This window comes from Salmo salar, chromosome ssa13 (genome assembly GCF_905237065.1).
Source record: "Salmo salar chromosome ssa13, Ssal_v3.1, whole genome shotgun sequence".
NCBI lineage: Eukaryota > Metazoa > Chordata > Actinopteri > Salmoniformes > Salmonidae > Salmo > Salmo salar.
Window position 1 is genome coordinate 98,117,158 of NC_059454.1, and position 24,310 is coordinate 98,141,467.

Genomic DNA, 24,310 nt, shown 5'->3' on the forward strand with positions numbered 1-24,310 from the left:
CTACAATTCTCAGATTTCCCACTTCCTGGTTGGATTCTTCTCAGGTTTTTGCCTGCCATATGAGTTCTGTTATACTCACAGACATCATTCAAACAGTTTTAGAAACTTCAGAGTGTTTTCTATCCAAATCTACTAATAATATGCATATCCTACTTTCTGAGTGAGAAGCAGGCAGTTTAATTTGGGCACGTTTTTCATCTGAACGTGAAAATACTGCCCCCTATCCTTAACAGGTTTTAAAGAAAAACCTTTTGCAATTATGTTAGCACAGCTGCAAACTGTTGTCCTGATTAAAGAAGCAATAAAACTGGCCTTCTTTAGACCAGTTGAGTATCTGGAACATCAGCATTTGTGGGTTTGATTACAGGCTCAAAATGTCCAGAAACAAAGACTTTCTTCTGAAACTCGTCAGTCTATTCTTGTTCTGAGAAATGAAGGCTATTCCATGCAAGAAATTGCCAAGAAAATGAAGATCTCGTACAACGCTGTGTACTACTCCCTTCACAGAACAGCGCAAACTGGCTCTAACCAGAATAGGAAGATGAGTGGGAGGCCCCCGGTGCACAACTGAGCAAGAGGACAAGTACATTAGAGTGTCTAGTTTGAGAAACAGATGCCTCACAAGTCCTCAACTGGCAGCTTCATTAAATAGTACCCGCAAAACACCAGTCTCAACGTCAAAAGTGAAGAGGCGACTCTGGGAGAGACGACTCTGGGAAAAAAAGCCATATCTCAGACTGGCCAATAAAAATGAATGATTAAGATTGGCAAAAGAACACAGATACTGGACAGAGTAACTCTGCCTAGAAGGCCAGCATTCAGGAGTCGCCTCTTCACTGTTGACGTTGAGACTAGTGTTTTGCGGGTACTATTTAATGAAGCTGCCAGTTGAAGACTTGTGAGGCGTCTGTTTCTCAAACTAGACACTGTAATGTATTTGTCCTTTCAAAAACAAGGACATTTCTAAGTAACCCCAAACTTTTGAACGGTAGTGTATGTGTGAGTGAGTGAGTGACTGAGTGTGTGAGAGTGAGAGAGAGAGACTGTGACTGTGTGAGGATCCATATCTGAGTGCTCAAAACATGCCAGTTCTCTCTCTCCAAATGTTCAGCTAAGTGTCCTATCTATCGACAAACAGGGGCATGTTGCTTGAAACGTGTTCAGAGCGTTGCACCCTGAAACAGTTAGGCTGTTGGGTTGTGTCTGTGAAGCCTTGAAATATCAATTCCCTCTCTGCTATATCTGCCACACTACATCTGTTCACATACAAAATACTCCATTCTCCTTCCTTCAGAGAACACTGTCTGGTCTCTATTGGGAAACTGGCATCTACATTTCTGTTACAAATAGGGCTGGTTAGAATCATTTGAATCAATTGCATAGAATTTAGAACAAAACAAAGTGACACTGTTGTTATCAAATATTTGTGTACATTGTTGACACAAGTATGTCTCACGACGAGAGGGACCATCACTAACAAGGAATCTGGCGTGGTTTTTGTTGTTTGCAGTCTTAAAGCAGATGAGGCTTCTTTTTGTGAGATAGGCCCTGCAGCGTCCAGGAGAAGTGAGCTGTCTGCACAGCCATCTGGGGCACCATGATGCACTGCTTCTGCATCTCCTTGTGTTGGGTTGCGTAATCACATTAGATGCATAAATGTTTTGGGTCCTGCATTTAGGTCAACAGGCGTTTCACGGTTGACCTCATTCTAAGAATGTAACATTGTGACCATAACTACTGTTCCCTGAAGGAGAATGATCTCTGTGAACCAAGGCTGCCTTGGCCAACGGGGAGCCACAAGAATCAATGGTAAGGCACCCACTTCAACGTAGGCTGAATATAAACCACTGGCGGAAACGTGTAAAGGAGGGTCAGCAACCACTTGTGTGCCAGTTTGTCTGTTCCTGTTTTCTCGTGAAGTGTAAAGATTTACATCTTTAAAAGAGCGCCAAGCCTCCTAAAGAATGCTACACGATTGTCAAGAGAACCTGCGCCGCAGACTAGTAGAGGAACAGTGACAGCCGTCCCCTAGTCTAGCACACAAATTATTAGAGCTGGGGCAGCCTAAGCATGCACTGAGCCGTGACATACAACACTACAAACGTGAGTATCTTTTGATTTATTGGGGCATGGTCGCAAACCCGAACCCAGCTTGTTAGCCTTTGTCGTTACCCATTGAGCATGATTGGGATGCTCTGGATCGATGTGTTCCAGTTCCCGCCAATATCAAACAACTTCGCACAGTCATTGAAGAGGAGTGGGACAGCATTTCACAGGCAACAATCAACAGCCTGATAAACTCTATGTGTCGCGCTGCATGAGGCAAATGGTGGTCACACCAGATACTGACTGGTTTTCTGATCCACGCCCCTACCTTTTTTGAAGGTATCTGTGACCAACAAATGCATATCTGTATTCCCAGTCATGTGAAAACCATAGATTAGGGCCTAATGAATTTCAATTGACTGATTTCCTTATATGAACTGTAACTCAGTAAAATCGTAGAAATTGTTGAGTTGTTTGTTCAGTGTAATTAGCTGGCTAACTGACGATAGCCAGTTAGCGAGCCGTCGCGTGAAATAACAATTTCTAACTCGAGTATCTTGAGGTAGAAATGCATGGCTAGGTTATCTTTTACAGGGGAATGTAAAAGGGATGGTGTTTCAATGGTGTGGTAAGATGATTTAGCTATGGTCGTTTCCACACCATTGAAGAAACAGCACCGCTCGTGTTAGCCAAACAAACCGAATGGGGGTTTAGCCCAAAGGTTGCTAGCTAAAACACCTGTGGTGCCGTTAGCCCACTAGCCAGCTAAGACAATCAAAAGTTCAGCTAGCTAACTCCGAACGGTGGGAACTGACAGAGAGCTAGAGAGTGGGATGCTTTAACAGTGGAGCTCAAATAAAATTGTATATGTCAAATGCTTCGTAAACAACAGGTTTACTTAAGGGGTCTTCCCAGCAATGCAGAGAGAAACAATTAGAAATAATAGAAAAATTATATAATGAGGAATAAATACCAAATGAGCAGCAATAACTTGACTATATACAATGGGTACCAGTACCAAGTCGATGTGCAGGGGTACGAGGTAACAACGTTAATTGTGTTTAGGCCAGGCAACAGGTGTTCTGTAGCTACCCAATGACAAAAAGCACTGCTAACAAGTTATACCAACTTGTGACTCATCTCAAGACTTAATCTTGTTAAAATCAATGAGAGCATTAACGACAATATACCCAAACAAGTTGTTGTAAAATACTTTATAGAGCAGTAATCCGTATCTGAAATATAGCAATTCAACCAGTAGAACTCTGTGTTTTATGTACACTTTAATATGTTTTTTTCCCCCTCACTTTTTCTCCTGGTGCATTTCTCAGCCTGTGTTGTTGTATGTATGTGTGTAGTTTTTGTATGATCAATTCTATTAAAAGTTTTAAATAAGGGACATCATAATAATTGATTTGTTGAAACATCTCAGGATATAAAAGCTGGTGTTCTAACCATCATTTGTCCATTAGTGATGCCGATGGATCATTCCACTCTTCTCTCTGTACACTCATTATTTTCTGCTCTTATTTAATCCCACCATGCCCTAGCCTTTTATACCTCCTCACATCCTTATCCTTCATTTTATCCTTACCCTTTATTTTCATCTTCTACACTTTCACTTCTATAATTGCCCCTACCAGGTAGGCCTGTTCAAAGCTTAGTACATTTTAGAACATTTTACAGTACCTCCCTCCCTGCACTAAAAACTGATCTCAGGTGCTGAAGAGGCATTTATTTAGGTGCAACTACAACACAAGCATGTTCGTTCCATTCTTCACTCTATACAGTTCCAACACCAGGATCAGATTCCATTCATCTACACACTATGGTTCTTCCAGTTCCTTTAACTACTTTTGTTTCTTTTATACCTCTGTTATTTATATTTGATTTCTCTTTATACCTCTTATTTATATTTGAATCCTCTTTTATATCTATTTTATACCTCTTTTATATCTCTTTTAAACTCTTTTTACTGCTTCTTCTCACACTTGTTTTGAGCTTCCATTTTCTTTCTCTCTCTCCATCCACATCACTTCACACACTACCATTCAGAGCCTCACAGTCTATAGAGGAAGCATGTAAAGTACTGTATACATCGCCATCCTTCACAAACTTAAGAAGGAGTGGCCTTATTCATTGTGTCCTTCCCTATCCCACCCTCCCTCCAAAGTTTATAGTTCACAAGAACCAGAAGCACTTCTTCCTGCTTTTCTTGCCACTGTGAGGGGGGCGTGCCGGTGTCACCGGCAGGGGTGTTTCCTGGCGGTGTGGCGTGGTGGGCTGAGGGGTCACAGCGGGCAGGGGGGAGCCCTCTGGAGGGTCCTCTACCCTCCACGTGCGGGTCACTGCCCCCTCCTGCAGTCGGAAGTCATGCTCCACACTGCAAAGGAGGGAGAGAAGGAAGGTTTATGTCACAAATACCCATCTCACATGATCATGTCAACCTGAAAACTGCTGGCTTGGATATTTTCTTTTCACATTGGGTGCATTCATAAATTCACTCTGGCAATCTACTGTGATATAAGTGCACTCTGGTTTGATAGTCTCAGAGTGCAGAATAATTGATGCATTTACGAACAACCTACAACCGGTTGTTAAGACAGGTTTCAGTAAACATAAAAAAACACAATTCAATTATTGCCATTAACACAGTTACAATCACTAACCCTTATACAGTATACTCTTAGAAAAAAGACTTCTTAGGCTGTCCCCATAGGAGAATCCTTTTTCGTTCCAGGTAGAACATTTTTGGTTTCATGTAAAACCCTCTGTGGAATGGGTTCTGTATGGAACAAAAGGTTTCTACCTGGTACCAAAAAGGGTTCTTCAAATGGTTCTCCTATGGGGACAGCCAAATAACCCTTTAAGGTTCTAGATAGCACCTTTTTTCCAAGTGTAGCCCTATAACCAGGTCTGCTAGGGCAAGTAAAATGGCCAGAGTGAAGTGTTCTCTCATTTATGTCTGAAAGTAGCTAGCAAGCTAGCCAACTTTAGCCAGTTAACTTCGGTGCTTGACTGTCGTTGTGAGATCAGAACGCTCGGATCAACCCTACTCTTCAGCCCAAGCAGCCAGAGCGTCCAGTATGCTCTCCGACCACTCTGATAGTGAATGGCTCTGAATTTACAAACTGAAAATCTGACAACACTCTGAATTTATGAATGTCCCAGAGCGCACTCTGACACTGGAGGCAATTTACGAACGCACCCATTGTCCTTTCCTGCACTCTTAGAAAAAAGGTGCTATCTAGAACCTAAAATGGTTCTTTGGCTGTCCACAGAGAGGAACCCTTTGAAAAACCCTTTTGGTTCCAGGTAGACCCCTTTTGGGTTATATGTAGAACCCTTTCCACAGAGGGTTCTACCTGGAACCAAAAAGTATTTTTTATCTGGAACCAAAAACTGTTATCATATGGGGACAGCTGAAGAACCCTTTTGGAACCCTTTTTTCTAAGTGTGCTTGGTTCCAGCAACTATGTTGGATAAGCAAGCAGTTCAGCAGAGTACAGCTTGGCTCGGCTTGGTTCAGCTTGACTCTGTAGTGCGAATAAACCAAAAGAGGGGTAGAAAAAGGAAGGGAAGAAATAAGTAAAAGAAAAGGCAGCTAAGATACAGTGTCAGAAGAGAAGAGACATTATAGCTTCAGGACCCAGTATGTAGGAGTAACGTCAGTTTTAAACTCTGATGCACCCCCTCCACAGTCTTTAAGATATTCGGGTGAGGCATTAATAAATAAACACATCGTAGATAAAGAAAAGCCTATATGGACAATATTTAGTGGCTGAACTACTTTTGTCAGCAGTTGCACGTTCAGTATACGAAATTGTGCTTCCCACTGCAAACAGATTTCTTCTCTCTTTTTTGACTTTGCTGCCTGCTATTCTTGCTGATTACGCAGTGAGTGTCCTAGTTTGCTAGGTGGAGTTCTCATCACAGCGCAGATGCTTAGATGAAGCGAGGAGTCCCTCTTTCAGTGGGAGGAGAGAGAGAGAGATGCTGAGGGAGAGACTTAACACAACAGCAGGACCCTGAGCTTCAGAAGAGCAACAACTGCAGAACAATGATACGTAACGGGAGCTTCATATTCCTCTCGAGTCATACTAGCTGTCAGAATTTGCCACACACACACACATTTAGGAATTCAGGCACTCAGATAGACGCAGGCAGGTAGAGTAGTGGACAAACAGCAGGCAGAAACACTAAATGGGAACATTACAGACAGGGTAGGTCAAAGAGGATCCATCCTCACTATACACTACAGACAGTAGACTAGAAGGTGGTGGAAAGCCACTACAAAACGAAACCTCTTTTCGTTCTAGAATGTAAAGAGCCTATTCATAGCAGCTTGGAACCTAGAGCGCGTAGAGGTCTGCTGTGTGGCGGACTGCTAAAGCTTCAAACAAAAACACAGACCAACTGCAGCAAAGCATAAATAGTGGAGAAACAGCATCAAACACAAGCTGAGTAGCCTACTCCCTCTGCCCCATCCTAACACACAGTTTGAAGATGTAATCTGGAGACAGGTGTTTTATACAACAGCCTTCGACTCCCTCTGCATTTGCAATCAAACGCCTGAATTTTCTCCATCTTCTTAGCTAACATACTCTGCTTTCACCGGGCATTCCACTGATTTCAAAACTCAGTCCTCCAGAAAGTGGAGAGCTATCTTTAAAAAAAAATCTGAGTTAGAAAGGATTACCTACACATACTGAGCAGCTCATTATAGACAGAATAGTGCTACATGGCAAACCAATCCGAACTCATCTCTCAGCATGTCCAGCCCATCCATTATTTCAGCCAATCATGGCTAGCGGGAGCATTCCTGTCTTTTTCTGTGGCTAAACCAACTAGGTTCATAATTTAACAATTGTATTTGTATTTACAGATGGCATACACATTTTTTATTAAGGCACATGAAAGTTTACATGTTCAGGAAGACATTTCTGCTCAAAAATGCATTTTGAAAAAAATGATGTTTACTTTCAAATGCCTCTCCTGTGAGGTAGTGACACAGATCACTACATTTATGATTTCAGTGTTTACCTGTTTTTTATTTATTGGAGATTAGATTGTACAATTATAGAGGCAGTAAAGTTTTATGCTCACCATCTGTGCTTGGTGATATTCCAGGGGGCATCATGTAGGAGTTGTTTGATTCAGGTGGGAGATTCAGTATGTCTCAACCCATGACTTTTATATTATATTCATATTTAGGAGTAGCTAGCAGTTAAGGAACAGCAGGTGATGGACATTTCAATCAATCAAATTTTAAAAAGCCATTTTTTTACATCAGCAGGTGTCAGAAAGTGCTTATACACTTGGAGAATTTCTTCCACATTTACCAGCAGAAAACAGCAAGATATCTTTGTAGTTCTCTCCAAGGAACCCGGACTGAACATGTTAAAAGAAAATAACATTTTGTTTTAGTGGGAAACTAAACATTGTGCTAAAGTCACACTCACTCACTCACTCGCTCGCTCGCTCACTCACTCACTCACTCACTCACTCACTCACTCACTCACTCACTCACTCACTCACTCACTCACTCACTCACTCACTCACTCACTCACTCACTCACTCACTCACTCACTCACTCACTCAGAGACTTGGACACATTTGCATTCTGTTCCACCAAGTACCTCATTGGCATTCAGTTCCCAAACTCTGACCATGCTTTGAAAATAGTCTCTCTTTTTACTTGAGTACACCATCAGGACGGGCAGATTGTGTAGTGAACTATAAAGAATGTGTGTCATAGAGACCTAACTACCGTTGTTTAGATGTTTTATTACGTATCCAGAGGGGTGCCATTTTGTAGGCTGTTATCCTATTACTTTAGACTCTCCAACAGTATGTTATCAAGCGCTGCTGGACAACAGTCGCTGACACAATTGTAACTACTTTCAGGTATGAAACAAACAGACAATCATAATATAAAATTCCCAGTTTATGCTTCAAAACCAACTTTATAAGAGCTTTTAAAAATAGGTTCTATTGGACTCAAAATTACATGACACACAGTAAGACATTGTTGGCAAAATAGATGGATGCAGTTCAATGCATGATTCACCAATACATTTCTTGGTAGTCACAAAAAAATACTGCTATCAGGTTATACATCAGAGATGGCCTGGTACATTGTTTGCTGCATCCTCACATTCGGGATTCACTCTTTCAGTTTCAATGATTCAATATTTCGAACAAAAACACACGACTGTAACTAAGGCTGTGAATGCCAACACAAACTAGCAAGGACAATGATCACAAGTCAGTCATAACGTGCCCAATAGGCTAGCGCACATGTGTCAAACACAAGGTCCGTGGGCCGAATAGAATACACAAGCGAGTATAAATAACAGTTGAATCATCTACTTTATGAAATTACAGTCTGATGCGCCAGCATCTGTGAATTCAATTTAAATTGCGCTGCTTTTGTGTGTCCTATAGCTATGTTTTTGTTATTTGGAGTTGTTAAACCCTTTTTAGATTAGGGTCACAGCATATTATGCACATCTGCAAGCATAGCAGCAAAGGCTGGACAAATATTATTGATATTTTCTTTTGTTTTAATATGTTAAAATTATATATACATCATCCTATGTACATAAGTGGGAATTATAACGGGCCATATTTTTTCAAATAAAGCAATAAAGCAATAGCCTGCAGAGTTCTGTCATACTATCCAGGTCTATGCCCAAACAGTTCGAGATCCAGAAATAAGTCCCTCACTGTTGTCGCTTGTTATAGACCACCTCAGCTCCTAGCTGTGCCCTGGACACGATATGTGAATTGATTGCCCCCCATCTTTCGTCAGAGTTCGTACTGCTAGGTGACCTAAATTGGGATATGCTTAACACCCCGGCCGTCCTACAATCTAAGCTAGATGCCCTCAATCTCACACAAATTATCAAGGAACCTACCAGGTACAACCCCAAATCCGTAAACATGGGCACCTTCATGGGCCCTCTAAATGGGCCCTCTAAATACACCTCTGCTGTTTTCAACCAGGATCTCAGTGATCATTGCCTGCGTCTGTTATGGGTTTCGCGGTCAAACAACCAGCATCATCACTGTCAAACGCTCCTGGAAACACTTCTGCGAGCAGGCCTTTCTAATCGATCTGGCCCAGGTATCCTGGAACGATATTGACCTCATCCCGTCGAGGATGCCTGGTTGTTCTTTAAAAGTGCTTTCCTCACCATCTTAAATAAGCATGCCCGTTCAAAAAATGTAGAACTAAGGACAGATATAGCCCTTGGTTCACTCCAGACTTGATTGCCCTTGACCAGCACAAAAACATCCTGTGGCGTACTGCACTAGCATCGAATAGTCCCCACGATATGCAACTTTTTAGGGAAGTCAGGAAGCAATATACATAGTCAGTTAGGAAAGCAAAGGCTAGCTTTTTCAAACAGAAATTTGCATCCTGCAGCACAAATTCCCAAAAGTTTTTCGACACTGTAAAGTCCATGGAGAATAAGAGCACCTCCTCCCAGCTGCCCACTGCACTGAGATTAGGAAACACTGTCACCACCGATAAATCCACGATTATCAAGAATTTCAAAAAGCATTTTGACTCAAACCTAAGTGTGTGTAAACTTCCGACTTCAACTGTATGTACAGTCACTGTGGGGACAACGTCATCGATGCACTTATTGATGAAGCCATTGATTGAGGTGGTGTATTCCTCAATGCAATTAGATGAATTCCGGAACATATTCCAGTCTGTACTAGCAAAACAGTCCTGTAGTGTAGCATCCGCGTCATCTGACCACATCCGTATTGAGCGAGTCACTGGTACTTCCTGCTTCAGCTTTTGCTTGTAAGCAGGAATCAGGAGAATATAACTGTGGTCAGATTTGCCAAATAGAGGACAGGGGAGAGCTTTGTATGCATCTCTGTGTGTGGAGTAAATGTGGTCTAGGATTTTTAATCCCCTGGTAGCACATGTGACATGCTGGTAAAAATGTTGGAAAACTGATTTAAGTTTGCCTGCATTAAAGTCCCCGGCCCCTAGGAGCGCCACTTCTGGGTGAGCATTTTCTTCTTTGCTTATGGCCTGATAGAGTTGGTTGAGAGTGGTCTTAGTGCCAGCTTTGCGTTGTGGTGGTAAATAGACGGCTACGAATAATACAGATGAGAACTCTCTTGGTAGATAGTGTGGTCGACAGCTTATCAGAAGGTACTCTACCTCAGGCGAGCAATACCTCAAGACTTCTTTAATATTAGACATCGCGCACCAGTTGTTATTGACAAAAAGACACACACCCCCACCCCTCGTCTTACCAGAGGTAGCGTCTCTGTTCAGTTTCTTCGTTCAGCCATGTCTCGGTGAAACATAAGATGTTACAGTTTTTAATGTCCCGTTTGGTAGGATAATAGTAGGTCATCACTTTTTATTTTCTAACGATTGCACGTTACCAAGGAGAATGGAAGGCATTGGGTGTTTACTTGCTCGCCTCTGGCTTCTCAGCAGGATCCCCGATCTGCGTCCCCTTTTCCGGCGTCTTTTCTCCACGCAAAAGGCGTGGATCTGGGCCGGTTCCAGTGAAAGCAGTATATCCTTCTCATTGGACTCGATAAGCTCATCACGCTCTGGCTAGCGTTAGTTGATCTTGTTATTGTTGATGTGCATAGGCAAATGAGGGAGAGAGCCTAACTTTTCATGGTTGTTTGAACAATAGGACTGTGATGTAAGAGAACTCCCATGGTATTTGCATATTTACAGAAATCCATTCAGGTGTATTTTGTGGCTTTTGGCAAATGCGTTTTAATGCTCTAAAGTCGCGCTGTTGCTACTACCTGTAAACACATAGTCCAGTTGAAAGTGAATGGCAGGCCCATGTGGCAAATGGCTAATATGCATATAGGCCTACTGTAGCTCTGATTGGCTATGGCGCACCGGTCTGCGTAGACTCCAGTCCTGGACAAGACAGATGTTTTTATTCAATTTTATTTACTGCAGTGTCTATTAATTGTTCAAACACACGGCTACTTTCCCACTCTATATTGCTATAAAATTTTCACAAATGCCTTACTATACGTCATTCCCAAACATTCTATGGATTAATGAAAATGTGAAAAGGACCATATCTAAGTGCTTGCTTGTCAGAAAATGTAAAAAAAAATGTCCGATTCTTCCTGGGGGTATACATGAACAGATTTTAATAAGATTTCATGTTGCTAAAACACTGTCAGTTCAACTTTAAATTCGACCTTTCAAACTGACATTTAGTAGGAGAACTAAGAGAGAGGGGGTGCACTTTCAGTATATAGCTTTAATCCAGCTGCATCATAGGATCCTAATATACTAAAGTACACACACAGAGAGATAGATGCAAAAATGCCTGTGTGTATGCTTGTATGTGTGCGTGCTCTTTAAAACAGGTAGTTTGGCTACTCAGTGGTGGTGGATTAAAAAGCGAGTTGAGGTGATGGATGGCTGGATACTGCCTTTGTTTGTCCTGAGACTAACTGCTGCACTGCTGAGCTATTGACTGATAGCTGCTGGAACGAAAGGGGCTGATGGATGGATGGATGGAAGGAAGAAAGAAAGGAGGGATGGGTGGATGGTTGGATACAGATGATATTTCTCTCCTCCCTTTCTGCATCCTTTGATTTTCTCTGTCCCCTATCCTCCAGGCCGGCTCGGTCCTCCCCTCCTGCTCCGTGGCTCGACGACTCACTACGAGCTCACAGAACAAGGCTCCGGGCAGCCGAGCGGAAATGGAGGAAAACTCGCCTCCCTGCGGACCTGGCATCCTTTCACTCACTCCTCTCTACATTCTCCTCTTCTGTCTCTGCTGCTAAAGCCACTTTCTACCACTCTAAATTCCAAGCATCTGCCTCTAACCCTAGGAAGCTCTTTGCTACCTTCTCCTCCCTCCTGAATCCTCCTTCCCCCCCCTCCTCCCTCTCTGCGGATGACTTCGTCAACCATTTTGAAAAGAAGTTTGACGATATCCGATCCTCGTTTGCTAAGTCAAACGACACCGCTGGTCCTGCTCACACTGCCCTACCCTGTGCTTTGACCTCTTTCTCCCCTCTCTCTCCAGATGAAATCTCGCGTCTTGTGACGGCCGGCCGCCCAACAACCTGCCCACTTGACCCTATCCCCTCCTCTCTTCTCCAGACCATTTCCGGAGACCTTCTCCCCTTCCTCACCTCGCTCATCAACTCATCCTTGACCGCTGGCTACGTCCCTTCCGTCTTCAAGAGAGCGAGAGTTGCACCCCTTCTGAAAAAACCTACACTCGATCCCTCCGATGTCAACAACTACAGACCAGTATCCCTTCTTTCTTTTCTCTCCAAAACTCTTGAACGTGCCGTCCTTGGCCAGCTCTCCTGCTATCTCTCTCAGAATGACCTTCTTGATCCTAATCAGTCAGGTTTCAAGACTGGGCATTCAACTGAGACTGCTCTTCTCTGTGTCACGGAGGCTCTCCGCACTGCTAAAGCTAACTCTCTCTCCTCTGCTCTCATCCTTCTAGACCTATCTGCTGCCTTTGATACTGTGAACCATCAGATCCTCCTCTCCACCCTCTCCGAGTTGGGCATCTCCGGCGCGGCCCACGCTTGGATTGCGTCCTACCTGACAGGTCGCTCCTACCAGGTGGCGTGGCGAGAATCTGTCTCCGCACCATGCGCTCTCACCACTGGTGTCCCCCAGGGCTCTGTTCTAGGCCCTCTCCTATTCTCGCTATACACCAAGTCACTTGGCTCTGTCATATCCTCACATGGTCTCTCCTATCATTGCTATGCAGACGACACACAATTAATCTTCTCCTTTCCCCCTTCTGATAACCAGGCGGTGAATCGCATCTCTGCATGTCTGTCAGACATATCAGTGTGGATGACGGATCACCAGCTCAAGCTGAACCTCGGCAAGACGGAGCTGCTCTTCCTCCCGGGGAAGGACTGCCCGTTCCATGATCTCGCCATCACGGTTGACAACTCCCTTGTGTCCTCCTCCCAGAGTGCTAAGAACCTTGGCGTGATCCTGGACAACACCCTGTCGTTCTCCACTAACATCAAGGCGGTGACCCGATCCTGTAGGTTCATGCTCTACAACATTCGCAGAGTACGACCCTGCCTCACACAGGAAGCGGCGCAGGTCCTAATCCAGGCACTTGTCATCTCCCGTCTGGATTACTGCAACTCGCTGTTGGCTGGGCTCCCCTGCCTGTGCCATTAAACCCCTACAACTCATCCAGAACGCCGCAGCCCGTCTGGTGTTCAACCTTCCCAAGTTCTCTCACGTCACCCCGCTCCTCCGCTCTCTCCACTGGCTTCCAGTTGAAGCTCGCATCCGCTACAAGACCATGGTGATTGCCTACGGAGCTGTGAAGGGAACGGCACCTCCATACCTTCAGGCTCTGATCAGGCCCTACACCCAAACAAGGGCACTGCATTCATCCACCACTGGCCTGCTGGCCCCCCTACCTCTGAGGAACCACAGTTCCCGCTCAGCCCAGTCAAAACTGTTCGCTGCTCTGGCACCCCAATGGTGGAACAAGCTCCCTCACGACGCCAGGACAGCGGAGTCAATCACCACCTTCCGGAGACACCTGAAACCCCACCTCTTTAAGGAATACCTAGGATAGGATAAAGTAATCCTTCTAACCCCCCCTTAAAAGATTTAGATGCACTATTGTAAAGTGGTTGTTCCACTGGATATCATAAGGTGAATGCACCATTTTGTAAGTCGCTCTGGATAAGAGCGTCTGCTAAATGACTTAAATGTAAATGTAATGTAAATTTCAGGAGGAGAGGTGTGACAGTCGCCTTACTGGAGGAATGGAGGGATGGGGAAGAGAGAGAGAGGTAAATATCACTTAGCATCTCTCCAACTGTCTCTCCCATTCACTCACACATGAACACACTCATAGCGACCACGTTGAGCTTACTCTTTTCGTTTGTTTTTTAGCCTTTTTACATTTTCAGACTGTGAAGGTTAAGATGATCCCAAGGGGAGAGGCAAAAATATGGTTGAGGAGTGGAGCGAGAGAGTGGTGGAAGGGGAGGGTAGGGGAGGGGTGTGCGGAGAGGCAGGAAATAGGGAATGGGCAGGAACACACTTAATGCTCCACAAAACTTGACATCCTCGGGCGACTGATGGAGGACGGCGGTCACCGACAGCAGAGGCCAGGCACATCAACCTGATCACAACGTTTTTTTAATGGTGCTCTGTAAAAGGGATTGAAGAAGGAATGAATGCTGAGAACTACTGGTGCAGTCCATTAGGTGAGAACTACTGGTGCAGTCCATTAGGTGAGAACTACTGGTGCAGTCCATTAGGTGAGAACTACTGGTGCAGTCCATTAGGTGAGAACTACTGGTGGAGTAAAAGGAACAGTGCAGTGATATGAAATTACACTTTTATAATTAACCTAAAGCAATCATACCTATTCTTACTTCAGAGTTGTTGGGTTATATGCGGAAGACACATTTCAGTTGAATGCATTTAGTTGGTCAACTGACTAGGTATCCCTTTCCCTCTCCTTTATTATATTTAGGCTCTCCCAGACTTCCACCACCATAAAAATACTTTTAGTCGCCTGAAGCAAACGAACAGTCTTTGTCTGTAACTTTTTTGGTTATTGAATTATTCAGCAAAATACTTTGTAACATTTACAGACATTTCTGTAAATTAGAATATATGATAGACTCAATATCTGTTAGTTTAACATTATTGGACAAATATAACCATCTCACTGGTTGATTCAATGTTGTTTCCACGTCATTTCAACCCAAAACATCTATTTGATGAAGTTCACTCAACATGGAAAACTGATTGGATTTGTAAAAAAGTAATCAACCAATGGGCATTTTGTGTTTGTTTTTTTAACCTACTGGTTGATTCAATGTTGTTTCCACGTCATAAGTTTAAAAAAAATATTTTACAAAAAATGCCCATTGGTTGATTACTTTTTTGCAAATCCAATCAGTTTTCCATGGTGAGTGAACTTCATCAAATAGATGTTTTGGGTTGAAATGACGTGGAAACAATGACATGGTGACATTTTAAAAAAATAATGTTTTTTTACATATCATATATTCTAATCAAAACAAGACATTGAACTGACGTCTGTGGGATCCTTCTCATATTGCATCCAAATAGCAGATGCATCCTCCTACATTAAGAGACGACCTATTTCAGCAGATTGGGGATTGTGCTAATGTAAGCGGTTTAGCTTGGCTAATTTAGCTGTGGGTGTGATATGAGTGTGATTAGTATTTATATGACACAGCCACATTAGGCAGTTTATTCTTGTTATGTACGCCACTCTCTTCCCGTTTCAAAGACATGATGGCATGACACGGATGAATACCATCTGGCATCAATATTGGCATGAGCGGTAGCTGTGATTATTGCCAAAGACAGCATAAACAAGGGCTCTCTATCGCTTTCTTTCCATCTCTCTCTCTCTCGCACACACACACACACACACACGCACGCACGCACGCACGCACGCACACACACACACACACACACACACACACACACACACACACACACACACACACACACACACACACACACACACACACACACACACACACACACACACACACACACACACAGAGTTTCAGTTTCAGAAATAAACACCTGCAGTCACTTACACATACTATACAACAAATATTTTTTACATCTCAATGGAGTACACCATTAAATTAATGTCATTTATGGATCCCTGGTTTACAGCAATAACAACATGTGCCATTACATTATATCACAGTGTGCATTATTGTATCCTATTAGGTTCACTTGAAGGTGTGTGTAGCTCTATTATAATGTGGATCTTGCTGAGAGAAGAGTCAGATCATGCTGGCTGAACATCATATCCCTGTGCTATTTCATCCGAATGGGAATCGAACCTACAGGGTTTCTTCCACCTCTCCCCTGTGAGCCGCCTGTTGCTCCATGGCCTGGCTGCCTCCGAAGGAAAGATGGATTGCATCAGGAGCACAGCGCACTACCGACCCTGCCCTTTACAAACACACATGCACACGCGTGTACACACAAACCATCTACTCCATTGTCCGCCTCATCCACAGGCCACTAACTCAGATACACTGACAGGGTATTTAGCGAAAGGTCGGCGTAAAAAATCGGACAAATCCCTCTTTAGAAAAACCTGATGCCTACTCATCTAGTTCTGCAGAATGCACACGGCCAGTCTATCGTTTAGCGCTTTACTCTTTCTGTTCTTTTATTTCTTCCCCTCTCTCTTTCTTTCTTACACAACCACCATACACACACACACACACACACACCATTGGAGGTCGGTGCCATTTAAGATGAGGGAGGACGATTCTTTTTTTTTAATGAGCTTGGCCTTATTTCTATTACAGAACATTGGATGATTGTCGTTCATATTCCATTCACCCAGCTCGATGCAACATCAATAGGTTTAGGCTACTACATAATACTGTTATTTTTCCCTATACCCAACATGAGATTGCTACAACCTAGCCAATTAATGAAAGTTTACAACGTAGGTGCACACAGGTCAAGAGAAAGATTTGAGGTGGCAGACTGACATATAGAGAAACAGTGACACATTCAATACCGCCTTGCAGTCTTGCCTGCATCTAGCTGATCTACGGTGTAATCATTAGTCCAACAGTTGCAAACAAGAGTTTCTATTGGATAAATTCAGGTATGTTTATCCCCATTTTGTTCCATTTGCAAAACATTTTTCAACAGAATGAATACACATAAACAGAGTTCACTTTCATAGCAGCCACTTTGTAGTCCTTCTCACATTTCCACTCTCTCCTACATTTGAGTCATTTAGCAGACACTCTTATCCAGAGAGTACTTAGTACATTTTCTTTGTACTGGTCCCCTGTGGGAATCAAACCCACAACCCTGGCACTGCAAGCACCATGCTTTACCAATGGAGCTACAGTACATGTGACTCTCCTTTGCTCACCTTTTCCCTCCAATTCTGGACTTCAATGTACAACATATCAGCTGTCTGTGACCAGGCAAAAAAAAAACTTTCCAAGCCAAACCACATAACCGCTAACCCCTATATCATTGTCACCATATTAGCTAAAGTAACATCATAGTCAACATAACTAATAGAACTAACACGTTAGTAAACCCACTACAATCATGCAGTACAGTAAGCAGTCAGTAAGCAGTTTAGCAGTTACACTGGTGGGCCCCGTGTCAATAAATTAGTAAAACCAAAAGCTTACCTTGACTAGGAAGAGATCCAGTATTGGATAGTCATAGTCAGAAAGCTGACATAGCATCCCTCTGTTTGAGCCGGGTGTTTGAGTTGGCAAAACTAGCTAGCTGCATTTGATAGCTACTGAAAGTAAGTGAAAGTGAGAAAAAAAATACTAAATTATGAAATGTCTCTCTCTCTAGCCTCTCCATTTTTTAAAGATATTAATTTGTTCCAAACTGTTCAACTGTTGTCTTTCTCTCTCTTTGAGTAAACTACATTTTAATTACTGTGTAAGTCTGAGAACCATGAGCCTACTAGGTTTTGCATTGAAGTCAATGTACCCAGAGGAGGACAGAAGCTAGCTGTCCTCCGGTACACCATTGTGCTACCCTACAGAGTACTGTTGAGGCTACTGTAGACCTTCATTGCAAAACAGTATCTTTTAATCAATTATTTGGTGATGTGAATATATTTAGTATAGTTAAAAAGGATAACTTTTTTAATGTTTTACTATTTTTATTTGTATGAAATTCACTGAGGAGGATGGTCCTCCCCTTCCTCTTCTGAGGAGTCTCCACTGACACACACACATACACATACATGCACTCTCTCTCTTGCTCTCTCGCTCATTTGTAGGAGCCTAATGTGATTTCCTACTCTGCCAGGGCTTTCCGCTACCTTTTACGATCGTTTCAGGTACTGTCGTTGTCGTCAATGTTTAATGAATGACTTTAGGGTTTGCACCGGGTGAGAAGACTTCCTTCCAGAGATGTAGTCACACAGAAAGTTAAACTTGGTCAGAAGTCAGTATGTGTTTGTAAGGCATAACAGAGGAGACTAGAAGACGAAGGATATAGTGGCTGTTCTGCTGTTGTATTGTAAAGCAGGTTTTGATTTGTCAGGGCATAGGGAAATATTTTGTTCTAATTCATTCAGTTGTCAAGGTGGAAAACAAACCGGTAAGTAACCCACCCACGCAGTAACTATTCCTCTCACCTTCTGTGGCCGCCCTTCTTCCTCCCTTCCCTTCCTCTCTCCTCCTCTTCTCTTCCCTCTCCTCCTTTCCTTTCCCCTCTCCTCTTTTCCCCTTCCCCTCCCTCTGAGTATGCACCAAGCTTTCCCCCATCATCCCTCATCCCTCTTTAGGTGTGAAATGTATTGGTATTCTGCGGAGCAGAGAGATGGGAGGGGAAAGTGACACAGCCAATCTAATAGAGGAGGCGGTCATGCCTGATGTCTGTCAAAAAACATATTTCTGAGGATCAATCCACGAAAATACCCAGCTGTCACATCCTATGGGCTATCCCTTTTCACAGAAAAATGTCTTCATGTAGTTGCCAAGCCCTGCTACGGATCGGGCTCAGACTCAGGCTCCGCACTGAGGAAGTGAGGGAGATGCCAATGAAAGCAGACGTGAACCCAAAACCCGGGACGATAGGAGCATTCTGGGTCTCTGGAGCTCTGCAGCCAGCCAGAAGCACATTATGAATGTCATAAGAGGAGTGAAACTTACAGTGGTGATTTTAGCATGTAAATCTTGATGGGGCAAACTGAGCATTTTATTTTAGATGCATGCCAGCGAAGCCACTACACAACATAAACAATACATTAATTGCACTATAATGGTGACAAACGGTGCCCACAAACTGTTAAGGCCTACATAAAGCTGTGCCAACAGTGGAGCTTTCATTTCAGCACCATGGAGTGAATCCTTACCACCCCTACACCTGGCGGAGCCTCGTCTAGCAGAGAAACAGCTCATTCAACCACATTTACTTGCTTTTTAAAAACCATAGCGGATATGGCTAATTTGCTTAAATAAACATGTTTTTTACTGGCTCCTTGTGGATTTGTGTTACTCGATAAGAACCACATTCTCCTTCAATAATAATGAATGTCGACATGAGTTGACTTTTGAACCATACACAAACATTACTACATTTATGTTCAGTAAATTCACAATGTTTATTCTTATATCATTAACAGCTCTAAGTATAAGTGCAAGCAAAAGAACTGCGATGAGGTAGGCCTATTCGTTCAGCGACAGGAATTCAGAGAGATGTTCAGATAAATTCAGCCAGATGTTGAGGCCTGAACTTTACTCTTCTTTAAGTCACAACACAGAGAAAGAGAGAGAGATGGAGGGAGAGCGAGAGCGAGACGTGGACTCAGAGGTTAGCCTACTATTTGACATATTTTATCTTGTGGTCTAAAAAGCAAGGAAAATACAATCACGAGGATCCACTTTTATAGACAATATATCTACGCACAGACAGCGCATTAAGCTAACAAAACAACCCTTGCAATATCAACTGGAATTACATGTGTCTGTTACTGAGCGTTTTTGTATTTACATTTTTTTTATGGGAAGTGACTGTCACTGGCGAACATGGTTACAGACCCAACAACAAAATCCCTCCTCGTGTAGAAAAGCACATGAGCTGATTATAATACACAAAGTAAACAAAACAATGATATGTATCATTCTAACATGACCTAAAATGATGAATAAGATACTAATGTGATAGCCATATAAGAAATATAACAATGGAGCTGTATGGCATAACGGGAGGAGGAGCGGATAAGAGGCAAGCCGTCATTTCGAATAAGACATGAGCAACCTGAGACTGATGTAGCCTATATGCCTATTTTTTCATCCACACAATTTAATGCACGCAATGATTCTGGCAAGCACGTACTGTACCTACTCTCCTCCGTCTGTTGGTTGTGAAGGTCACGGCTTGTCTATATGTGGCGTCTAGCTGAGCCACAACGTTTGATTTCCCCAGTAATCCCAGTTTAACAGCGTTGTCTACTTGTGATGCACAATTTTCATGTTTTGAGACAGTAAGCCACTGCTTCCTTCCAAACCACATTGTTGAATTTGCAATAACCGACTTGTTTTGTAATGTTTATGTAAAATGGTCCAAGAGCACCGAGACGCATGATATTGACATGATCAGTCCAATCAAAGCTACGGGAAATATAACATGAACTGACATCATTTTATCTGTGGCCAATGACCTTGAGCCTTCTTGGATGGGCATTTCTACTGTAAATCTATGTTAACTTCCCAGGTGGACTTGAACTGCCTAGTTCTCCCATAGATTCAGCGGTGACGTAGTGTCCCCATGAGTGACAGAACCCTGAGCCAATCACAGCATAACCAGAGTACGCTCTGTGCTTTCACTGGCTGGCACTCCACCACAGAAAGCACTGTGCTATTCTGAAACAGCTGCGTTATGGAGCTGCCTTACTCAAAGAAAAATACCATGTTTTTATGCTGCTTTAATAACTCAAGGATTTAAAAAAAATGTTTTACATTGTTTGCTAAACTGATATGTGACACAAATAAATGCCAGAATTACATGCAAAACAGGCCAACTTTTGTATTGTTATTATTCTTTTTTAAACAGGTGGGGTTGCCACTGGAAAGAGGGCTCTTTCACCACAGCTGATGTCCCTTGAGTGACAGAAGGAGATGCTGTGCTTTGTTTCTACTAGATTCTACACTTTGCACTGGTCTCAAACACACACACGCACACACACACACACTCAAACACTCACACACTGGATCTTTTTGGAGGGAATGTACCCGTTTTTATCTTTTAACTCCCGCACAGTGCGCAGTGTGCCCTTTTGCTAATACTTACAGCACAGGAACTGGCAAGGAACTGGGACCTTGATGGTTTGAGTGAGTCATGTCCTTTTAAAAAATGCATTTAATTCTGTTAAAGTCTATCAATTCCTGTCATCCCTCTAAGGTTTTTTAACATGCAGAGAGCGTAGCATGCTTAGTCGCAAGGACAGCTCAGTCCAGCCCAGTCCAGCCCTCTGGCTCGGATCCTTCAGACACCGACCAGACGGGTCGTGAGGAGAGATGTTTTGTCCCTTTAACTCTATTGTCACTTAAAAAAATATTTTAACACATTGATGAATATTTAAAGCAGATTAATATTTCAACGTGGCACACCACAGTCAGGAGATGAGAAAAAAAGATAGAAAAAGCAGCAGAAAAAGTGAAAGAGAGGAGAGAGAGGAGAGAGAGGGGAGAGAGACGAGAGAGAGGAGAGAGAGTGAAAGAGACATTGAGATGCAGGGAGAGTCACCTCTTCTTCTTCCAACATGCAGTCTCGCTACTCCTCTGCCTCGCCCAGGTCTCTTCTCCTTTCCTCTCCTCTCCTTTCCTCTCCTCTCCTTTCCTTTCCTCTCCTCTCCTCTGATGCATAGTCAGTCAGAGGACAGTATAGTGTGTGAGAGTCCAGTACTGTCACCCAGTGTTGTGTCAGTGGAGTTCTGTTGCGGGAAAGCGCTGAGTCATGATGTGTGTGTGTGGAAAGAAGGAGAATGATGAGTTAGTAGGCGCTGTCAGGGGACGTTCATCTCAAACCCATGAGACGGATCATTTCGAGTTCACACTTGCTCCAGTGACTCAATCCTCTACTCTCCCCTCTACTCCCTCCTTCGCCCCGCAGACCCAGCCGAGATTCTTCTGCATTTGCAAGACACTCTACACTTCAAGGGGGTTGACGGGTTTGTCGACAAGCTCCAAATCATTTGAGACTAATTCGAGGTCAAAGGTTCACATGGGATGGTCTTCAAACGTGAATGAAAGCCATTGGTATCAAACAGTATATGAGCACCGCTGAATGATAACCGCGCAAGAAACGCATGAGGAAAAATGCACCCTCAGCAGCCATTCTATAGCGCTTATCTGCAGTTCACCGAGTACGATATGAAGGATTGTCCTCGCAAACCATAAACTCTTAGGAGCCACTCACAGTAATTCAAAACTCATCATCCACAGAGTGGCTTCATTTTTTCTCCATGCATTAAACTAATTCATCATAGTCTAGGGCCCTATCGGCTTCCTCAAGAAAGGTGCATCATTAAACAATATCTTGTGAGGAAGAGACAGAGGTTTGGCCAGTGATCTGATTAGACTGCTGTCCCTGTAAACCTTATAGGGCTCCAAGCACAAGAGTTCCCTGTTAGAACTCAAGCTTTGTTCCATAAATATGCCATTAGCAAAATGCATAATAGGAAGGACTTTTATATTCCAAACGCTGCTCCCTAATTAACGCTCCTGCACACCTCACAATGATATTTGCATATTAATATGCCGTTAATGCGCCACGGGTGCTGGATAAATAACATCAGATACAAGTGTTCCTCTACTTTTACAGATACCAGCTTTAGAGGAAAAAACTGGAAAGAAATGGAACATTTATTTGGCGAGCTGCAGTGCAATTTGTAACTATGTTACATTTTAGTGCAATCATGTTTACATTTGCATTGCTTAAAGTTTTTCATTAGCATTTTCAAGTAAGGCTTGTTTTAAAAGGAAATATTCGGAGGGAACTGAAGAGCCAAGGTTTAAGTCTGTATATTAAGCCTATTGACATACATTTACCTTAGAGCCATTCCCAGTGGGCAAAACTGTTGCAATGACATCAATCTGACGTCTTTTATGACAACATTTTGTCTGCTGGGTTCGAGAGTGCAGTATTGAGCTGCATAAAGATAAAATATCTGACTAGATATACAGGTATAGGATCTTAACTTGATCACTCTTTTGTTGCGGATCATTTTTCTGTACTGCAGGAAATGCAGTTGAGCTTTGTGATTTGCATAAATGTAACACAGGGTTATTTAAACAGCATTGCAATTTTCATGTAGCCTACTTTTGGCCAGCTAATAGCCTAACCACCGATCAAGCAATATTATGGACTAAACGTTCAAATTATTATTATTCTGTGACAATATAGGTCAAATTAAGATCCGCCTTAGAGCTGTAATAAAGTCTGGGATAGATTGCACAATATGAGCCATTGAAGGGAATGCATTGGCACGTAGGAGCATGTGGAGGAGAGTGAGACAGGGGGTGGCGCTGTATTCTGTGTCTATGGAGGGAAGTGTTGGTCTTCAAAGGGTATAGATGAGAGTGTGGTATGAGAAATGGTAACCATGGACATATCTTTTCATGAGGATACAGTATGTTATGTTCTGTTACTGTAAAAGGTCAAACATTATGAGCCCATTTCCCTGACACAGATTAAGCCATGTCCTTGACTAAAAACACTATGGAGATTCCCATTGAGAATGCTTTTCGTCCAGGACTTGGATGTGATTGTGGGAAGTCTGTGATGCTGGGGGGTTAATACAGCTACACAACCGGTGATAAAAACAGAGAGTTAAAAAACATATTAACGTTCAAAATCCATAAACATCAAACACACCAACCCATTTACAGAGATCGAACTACTGAAACACTTGGCACACAAACTGAAAGGTAAAATAATAAGGTATTGATATTCAATCAATCAGCAATAAGAAGAACAAGAACCTGAGTCTTTCATGTCTTTCTTCTCTTCCTTCTTTCTCACCTCTCGTTTTCTCCATCTCTTTCCATCCTCTGCCAGACCAGGCTCAACTAAGCTAAAAAAAAGGAAATATCCTCCTCACTAAAGCCTGTGAAATCCACATGTCAAGCTGAGCTGAGCTGAGCTGAACGCTACGGCCTAGACAGGACACTATGGTGACAAGTGTTCTTTTGACCGGAAAACAATATGACCGTGTGTAACAGTAACATTAACTAGTATAGAGAAACGCCAGACCAGCCTGGTTAGCTGGGGAGGATAATATGCCTGTCTAAATTCTTAATAACTTATCTCTTCTTCTCCCACTCACGCAAACTCTCTCTTTCCTACTCTTTCTCTCTCTCACTATCTCTTGCTTTCTCTCTCACTATCTCTTTCTTTCTCTATCTCCGCACTCTCTCGCAGGCAGGCTTTTCTCTCTCTCTTCGTCTCATCTCACTATACTGCTAGTCTCTGGGTTTCCTTTTCTCTTTAATACCCTTTTCAGATGTGGGAGCTGCATTCAGTTTCGGGATGATTCCTTTTCTTTGAGTCTCTTGCCTTCTCCCTCTCTCACTATGTTTCTCTTAGATCTCAGCAGGGACCTGGCAGGCCCAACTTCTACAGTGTTCTCTCTCTCCCCCTCTCTCCCTCTCCCTCTCCCTCTCCTCTCTCTCTCCACTGCTCCTGTGTTGTTTCTCATGATTTTGACATTTACAA

At 43.0% G+C, this 24,310-nt stretch overlaps 1 protein-coding gene across 1 annotated transcript in view; it reads right to left on the minus strand.

The window, feature by feature from the left end:
• Positions 1-3,245: 3,245 nt before the first annotated feature.
• Positions 3,246-24,310, minus strand: part of LOC106568352 (formin-like protein 20) — a 30,248-nt gene continuing 9,183 nt past the window's right edge. Inside the window, exon 3 of the mRNA XM_014138631.2 lies at positions 3,246-4,429. Coding sequence (XP_013994106.2) covers positions 4,228-4,429 — 202 coding nt within the window. The 3' untranslated portion in view covers positions 3,246-4,227. The remainder of the gene's footprint in view (positions 4,430-24,310) is intronic.